The 7,785-nt window shown below is 40.4% G+C and overlaps 1 protein-coding gene across 3 annotated transcripts; it reads left to right on the top strand.

Annotated features, from left to right (window-relative positions):
• The first annotated feature begins 778 nt into the window (after window positions 1-778).
• LOC121523980 (major histocompatibility complex class I-related gene protein-like) lies at window positions 779-6,428 on the top strand. Of its 3 annotated transcripts, XR_005993082.1 has the most exons (8): window positions 779-868; window positions 2,654-2,917; window positions 3,568-3,846; window positions 3,957-4,253; window positions 4,994-5,095; window positions 5,261-5,278; window positions 5,564-5,726; window positions 5,918-6,428. XR_005993082.1 is itself a non-coding variant. In XM_041809114.1 (7 exons), exons 1-7 carry the CDS (start codon window positions 820-822, stop codon window positions 5,959-5,961), a joined length of 1,053 nt encoding a protein of 350 aa, XP_041665048.1. In that variant the 5' UTR covers window positions 779-819; the 3' UTR covers window positions 5,962-6,428. The 3 variants fall into 3 exon arrangements, 2 of the variants coding, with proteins under 2 accessions (XP_041665048.1, XP_041665049.1); XM_041809114.1 differs by lacking the exon at window positions 5,564-5,726; XM_041809115.1 differs by lacking the exons at window positions 5,261-5,278; window positions 5,564-5,726.
• The last annotated feature ends 1,357 nt before the right edge of the window (window positions 6,429-7,785 follow it).

The raw sequence follows: 7,785 nt of genomic DNA, 5'->3' as shown, positions 1-7,785 counted from the left end.
CAAAGGCTTTTGAAGGACTCTAAAGGGCTTGTACTGCCATGAAAATTGGTGGGAATAAGCACAGTGAAAAATTTAAGTCACGCATGGCGTTAGTAGGTGGGCGTGGCTTAATGGCTCAGTGGCACCCCCATAAAATTTCAAAAAATCAGCCCCCGCACCACATAGGGGAGACCGGGTATGGTTGTATCTAGCATTCTGGTTGACAGAAATGTAGCCTCTGCTTGTCAAACTATCTGTCAATCAAATGAGACGCACCAGTCAGCGTAAAGTGAGGTTTATCCTGAATTTAATCGGAACAATCTTGGTACAAAAAAATTCACCCCCCTGACAGTGAGAGCACATGAAGACACTAGCTAATGAGACACGTTTGGGTTTTTTGAACCAGGCTGTAAACCAGTTTATTTGGGCTGGACGGTTTCACGAACGAGGGGTGCAGAGGTTACAGGAGTTGATGATCCAGTTACACTGGTGGAACTATTAAAAATGTTCTGGGCTCATAATGGCGTCCCCCTCAGCGTGGCACCCTAGGTGAATGCCTATAATCACCTATGCCCAGAACCAGCCTTGGTGTGGCCTCTGTTTTTGATTTTTTTGTCTAATTGGTACAACTTACCCCAGCATCATGTTTGACAAGATCTATTTTTGAGTATGCCACATTTTTTAGTACTGAGGGTCAATGTTTAAACTTTTGGGAATCATTAATGTTTCCGCAGGAGGAAACTGTGAGAAACAAACATCTCCCATGGTACACTGCATAAAACCCAAAGACCTTGTGGAATCAGCTCACTGCAGCTCCTCAGATCTGAGAATCACCAGAACATGAAGATTTTAACGGTCTTCTTCCTTTGCTGTTGTTTTTCATCTACAGGTGAATTCATACATCCTTCCGTCACTTTTTGGTAATCTCATTGATGAATTTATAAATGTATTTATTAGTTGACAGATATTTTTGTGTTATGAAATGATGCATTGACAGTATTATGCTTGTTATGTTCATGCCAGTGAAGTTTATAGAATTGAAATGATCAGTAATGCTGTATTCAGTAAAACTCTGTCATTTTTATTTTGGAGTCACTGATCTTGTGTTTCCTTAAACTTCATTTTAAAGATAAAGACTGCAATCAACTATTCCTAAAATAACCCCTGAAGAGTCCAGATTAGTGAACCAAAAATAATTGAACCAATGTGACATAAATTAAAACCATGAAACTTTACAGATAATACTGAAATGAGACTATTATAGTGTAATGTTTGACAGTAAAAATAAGAGTCCTCGTAGATCTAGAGGATAAAAGTGAGTGGCCACAACTCAGAAACAAATCTGAAAACACAGTCACGTATTATTCCAGGAAAAGGGTGAGGGTTATTGCCGGTACAGCAGAGTGAGTTAGTAAATATAAAATGTCATGTGTGGTGAGGGCATGAGGGATTCATGTTCAATCAACCAGAAACAAGAATGTAACTGATCCAACAGCAACACTGGGGAAGTTTCACCCCATGCATCAACACCTCAATCATACAAAGGCAGAAACAGGTTCAGTAACTGATGCAAGACGTGTGAAAGAAAATACATTAACTATAAGGCTAGGGTTGCTTATGGTGCTAGTTGGTGACACAAACTCAAACTAAAGCCAGTCAAGAGAAGAGTGAAAACATCTTTACCACCAAGAAAGTCTTTCAGAGCAGTTCTTTGCTCTTCTGTTTATAAAGTTCCGACAAAACTGCCATCGTACAGTAGCTAAATCTGAGTTAATCACTGACAGCAGTCATTGCTACCAGCTTTGGCGTAGCTAGGGATTTTGGGCCCTGAGAAAGAATATTACACAAGGCCCCAAATATCTATGCATTTTAATGCATTTTTAAACATAATTTCCCCATTTATGAGAAATATTTTCATTCTGGTTAAATTAAATTTACTTGCATTATTTGGCAGCACTGGACTATATCATTTGGACATTTTTAATGGAGAAGCAGGGCCACCCAGTATTGTATGTTTCTCTATTTCTAATAATTTACTCTATTCTATTTAATTTACTCTATTTCTTATAATTCCAGTCTGTTGACTGATTGATATATTCGCTTTTGATTCGATCATTACACCAATTACTCAGAAAAACGTGTTACGCCATGCAACCAAGCCCTGTGGAGTTTGATTTAGATTTAGAAAGATGATTTAGGTCAGAATTCTTACTTTTACCTCAGAATATTAAGAAAAATAGTTTGACCTAAAAACAAACAAACAAACAAAAAAAGCACAGCCCTATTCTCTTCATGCATCTCTTTTTTTAAATAGATGGTTAAAAGTTGATGATTTCTTGTTTGTTTTATTACTAGATGCAGTGGGTATAATCCCATAGTGAAAAAAAAGATCAATCTTGACCTGGGTTTTGTACTGTTCCAGCATAAATGTATGAAAGCTTTGTGCAATGGGGCCCCCACACATACAGCAGGTGCCCTTTTATTATTCTTATTGCCCCTGCCCCTCAAAAAGCCAATTCATTGTAAAACTAACAAAAATTCACTCAAGTATTTATGGCAGCTCATACAGCAGACGTTTTCACAGTGACAGTGTTATTTACCCAGTAACACATAAGAAAACCTCCATAGAAAGTAAAAGAGAAACTTTCAGTCTAAAAGTATCCTTTTCTTGCAGTGGAACACTCCCTGGAATTTTGCGTCACCTCATCTCATGGATTTCCACACTTTCCGGAGTTTGTGGTTGTAGTGGTGGTTGATGGAGTTGAGTCTGGGTCCTATGACAGCAACACCAGAATGCTAAAACTTCATGACTGGACAACAGAATTCATAAGAGATAACCCAGACTACCTGCAGTTATTTTCACAGGAGTGTTATGGGACTGAAATCTCCTTCAGGCGTTACACTGTGGACATCATGCATAACTTAAACCAAAATGAAGGTACTGTAACACCACCACCATCCTGCCTACACACTTACACACTCAAAATCTGTCCATTACTAATAAGATGATTTCTATCACAATTGGACACTTAAAAGGACATTTCCTATGCTGAACAGTTGCAATACTTAATGACCTGTGGCTTGTTAGTTACATAAAGTAGGTGAGGGAGTTTTGAGCTCAGGTCATCTATCCATTTTTTTTTACAGCTTATTCCATTCGTGGTTGTGAGGGGACTGGAACCTATCCTAGCTGTCATTGGCCGAGAGGCGAGGTACATCCTCGACTGGTCGCCTGTCAATCACAGGGCTGACATACAGAGACAGCACGCTCATATTCACATCTACGGACAATTTAGAGTGATCAATCAACCTAATGAACATGTTTTTGGTGGTGGGAGGAAGCTGGAGTAGCCGGAGAGAAACCACACATGTACAGGGAGAACATGCAAACTCCACACAGATAGGCTCTGCCCGGGAAGCATACCAGGGACCTTCTTGCTAGGAGGCGACAGCGCTAACCCCTGTGCCGCTGTGCACCCCTGAGCTCAGGCCTTAACCCTAAATATTACTGGAAAGTGTAAACATGCCTACTATCTTGCAGACAATTGTTGAACCAAATGTCACTTTTCTGGTCTGTCTGTCTCTCAGGTGTGCACGTTCTACAGCTGAGGAGTGGCTGTGAGTGGGATGAAGAGACCGGAGAGACTGCTGGTTTTCTGAAGCTTGGTTATGATGGAGAGGACTTCATGGCTCTGGACCTGCAGACATCAACATGGACTGCTCTAAAACCTGAGGCCAACATTACTAAACTCAGATGGGATGCTGACAAAGTTGGATTACATGACTATACTAGCTTCTACAAGTATCAGTGTTCCATTTGGCTGAAGGAGTTTTTGCCCTACGGGAGAAAGTATTTACAGAGGACAGGTACATTTACACAAGAAAATGCACTGATGCATTTTATTTCTCTCAAGGTGATTCAAAAGATGAGAAAATATTTAAACGTGTTGTGTTGTGTTTCTGATTCCTTCCTTCAGTGCTTCCCTCAGTGTCTCTCCTCCAGAAGTCTCCCTCCTCTCCAGTCAGCTGCTTCGCCACAGGTTTCTACCCTGACAGAGCTGCGATGTTCTGGAGGAAAGATGGAGAGGAGCTTTATGAGGGCGTGGACCATGGAGAGATCCTCCCAAACAATGATGACACCTTCCAGATGAGTGCTGACCTGAACATTTCATCAGTGAAACTTGAAGACTGGGAGAAGTACGAGTGTGTGTTTCAGCTCTCTGGAGTGAAGGAGGACATCGTCACCAGACTGGACAAATCAATGATCCCTTATGGTAAGACTGGTGTTAGAGATAGTGTTGGTCATTACTGATGAAGACGGTCATGGATAGACCATTGACTCAGAGTGACCCTTCTGACATCAACAAGTGACCGCCTCTGGTGTGTAAAAATGAAGCTGATGCAGAATAACTGCAGTTCCTCAAATGTCCACTTGAGACCAGCTCCAAAAACAAAAGAAGCCCTGTTAGGACCCATATTAGTCTGCCAGTTTCAACAACAGGAAATCAACAAATCATCCCAAAAAATAACAAACCAGTGTTCAGTTAAGTAGACACCATGATAAAACTCCACAATACAAATGAAAATTGAGTCTTACTGTCAGCTGTCCCATATTAGTTCTCATGTACTGATGATCTCAACTGTAACCTCCGCAAAAACAGTAAATCCAGCCATCTTTGTTTATCTGGAGTAGTCCAGAAGAAAGACAAATGTGTGCACTGTGCATAGTTCAGTCCAGTCCTCCTTTCAGTGGTGGATCTTCCCGCACTGCAGAACTGGTCACAGGTAGGTTTACCCACACATCGAAATCCACCACAACTCTTCTTGTCCCAGTCGTTGCATTAGCGTTTATGTCGCTCACACAGCACAGAGAGTAGGTCATAGAAAATTACTTTAATTTTATAATAAAGGGTTTTTGACAACATATCATAAAGGTAAATCAACATACATGATGTAATTATTCACTATTTATCTGGTAACGGAAACTCAGGAACAGCCTTTGTTTTGGTTCCAGGTTCTCCTCCTCGGGTTCCTGTTGTTATTGGAGTTGTTGCAGGACTGCTGCTCCTGTCAGTCTGCATCACTGGATTCATCATGTGGAGAAAAAAGAAAAATGGTGAGGAACACGTCCTTTCTAGCTCCTTCTGGTTTAAAGACAAAAATCTGTCACAGTCCTTAGTTTTCTGTTCTGATGAATATGTTGCTTAGACATCATGAGGCCCACATTCCTTATTTTTGTCCTCCTGTCATAAATCTTTGTGATTTCTCATTTTAATTCCAGGTCTCCAGGCTGTTCAATGTAAGTAAAATACTGTTCAACATAAAGTCTATGTGTCTGACATAATTAGCGGTGGGCACAAAAACTCTGCTGACCCCTAATAAAGATCCTAACCTCTGTTCCCTCTGTTCTAAATGAATTGAAGTTAACCTAAGCGATTGTGAAATAATCATTTCCACAATACAGTGATACAGATTCAGGTGATTGTGTGTTGATGCAGAGGTGGGACATAATGGATGCTGTGTTGAAGTATCATGCCATAAATTTCTAGAAAGCTCTGATTCTTGTGACTCTGCCCATGTTAAGATCTAACCAATGCTGCAGCCACAGTCTACACATCCATCAACAACAAAACCAGGCATGCTGCATCAGGATTCAAATCCAGTTAAAGATGACTCATCCATTCAAACATATAAGAAGCAGGCTGAGATAAAAGCATTTTGACTGATCATTCAATTAGCTCTCTAAGGTATAGTCTGCTCTATGTTCACACTCAGAAAATGACTTTAACTGAAGCTGATTTTACAGATGTTGAAGCTGTCAGTCATTTTCTTATTCTAACTTAATGCTGATGATAGTTCATTAACAGATTCATGGATATGTGCCCAGATCTGTGACTGCTGACACCAGTATGAGTATGTTTGCTGTTTGTCTTCATAGGGGAACAGGGGAATGCAGAGATGGCGCTGGACTCCAGCATGTGAGGAGTCAACACTATAATTTCCAGATGTATGGGACAGTCGTTTTGTAAATGTAATCCAAGCACAACCACCACACGTCACCAAAAACACAGCTAAAGACTTCTCCAGATTCTCTGAATCTGATGACGATATTTTAAAATGTAGATGGTGTTGTTAACTCACCCATGCTGTCAAAATGGCGTCATCTGGTGGTCAACAATGGAACATCTACAGAAGGAGTAATAATTGCTGCAGGTGTGCCTGCAGCCAGCATTAAAGGCCCAAATCAGTCATACAGAGGTCTCTCTGAACTCTGTCCACTCCCAGGCCATGCATCCTTGAGCATTTAAGACTGTTTATCTTTGTTTGACCCCATTTTCTTTAATATGTTTATGTTAATGATACAAATAGGAAATTGATTGTTTGTAGCTTACATTGACCTGTTACTTTAATTTTTTTGTTGACACAGAAACCATCGCTTTGGATGGAAATAAATCCTCAAACTTGCTTCTATTGTCATTGGCTCTTTAATTTGAGTTTCTTAGGTGGTCAGCTCTTTAACTAGAACCTAACAAGTTTTAGTAGATGGTGAAATCTCTGAATTCTCTGCAGTTGCGCATTGAGTGAAATTTGTTTATAAACTGTTGGACTATTCACTCATGCAGTCTTTCACAAATTGGAGAATCTTGCACCATCATTGACTGGAGACAACTAAAACTTTCATGAGTGATCTTTTAAAACCCAGTTCATCACTTGTCAAAAAAAAAAAAAAAAATCACCTATGAATCTGTGGAATGTTCCAGGTGTTTCTTAAGCATTCCACATCCTTCCTAGTCATTTCTTGCTCATGTCCCAAGTATTCTGGAACTTAACTTCACAACACCACATTATGATCAGGAGAACAGATGGAGAAATGAGCAGAAAAAGACTTTTGGCACTAAAATTTGAAGACAGGGTTGTCTAAGTCAAACCAAAGCATGGTCAAATGTTTAAAAATATTAAAACTGTAATTTCACGTCTAATTTAAATGTTAGTGAAACAGGGCACTCAGATGAAAAGTGGGCAGCTGGAGCAAGACATACATGGAGTAGGGTGGAAATCTGGGTAGTACTGGAGTGCTGCTGCACTAACTAGGGATATATATGTAGAGAATGTGGAATGAATGGATGCTTCAAAATCCTACGTCTACCCTAACTAAGAAACACCTACTAGCAGGCATGGACAGGCCATCTGGTGTCCCGGGCAATGACCGGTGGGCTGACGCACATTTCTGGGCTGGCCGGGGCTGTCATAATTCAACCAAAAAAAGTATATTACATATCATTTTTATTGACCGCGATGGCCCATTCGTTGATTATCTTGATGGACATTAGGCCAATCCCGCCCCTCCCCTCCCCCTTGACCAAGGTTATCAAATTTTGCCGTTTGAGCTGACCGGAGTTGGAGAGAGCACACGCACGCTTCAGCCTCAGTCACAAAAATCCACTAGTTTCTTCTGCCAATGAACAACACTGCAGCTTTAAAGTCAACAAAAGGCTCAGTTCATATTATATCCATAATATCAGTAAGCATTAAGAGATAAGAACTAGAATTCAAAACAGGCGCCTTAATCCCCAAATGTAATTTAATGAACACACTACAATTGAAAAAACTCGCTCTTCTGATGTCTTCATAATAAACAATCTTCCGGTTTTATGGTTGAGGGCGAAGGCATCAATGAGTTCTGCTTGGTCCAGGACTCGGGTTCTGTTTGAGTTTAGTGCCAGCAGTACCAGGGTGCTGGTCTAGTGAGGGTGTGGGTTAAGGTAATGTTAGGATACAAAAAGTTAAAAGTCAAAATCATAACCT

Source organism: Cheilinus undulatus, linkage group 16, assembly GCF_018320785.1.
Source record: "Cheilinus undulatus linkage group 16, ASM1832078v1, whole genome shotgun sequence".
Taxonomy (NCBI): domain Eukaryota; kingdom Metazoa; phylum Chordata; class Actinopteri; order Labriformes; family Labridae; genus Cheilinus; species Cheilinus undulatus.
This window is presented reverse-complemented; position numbering and strand designations above follow the sequence as displayed.

Coding starts and splice junctions, on each gene's coding strand:
- LOC121523980 (XM_041809114.1), top strand. CDS start 820: ATGAAGATTTTAACGGTCTTCTTCCTTTGCTGTTGTTTTTCATCTACA. Junction 869..2,653: donor CTGTTGTTTTTCATCTACAG/GTGAATTCATAC, acceptor CTTTTCTTGCAG/TGGAACACTCCCTGGAATTT. Junction 4,254..4,993: donor CAAATCAATGATCCCTTATG/GTAAGACTGGTG, acceptor TTTTGGTTCCAG/GTTCTCCTCCTCGGGTTCCT.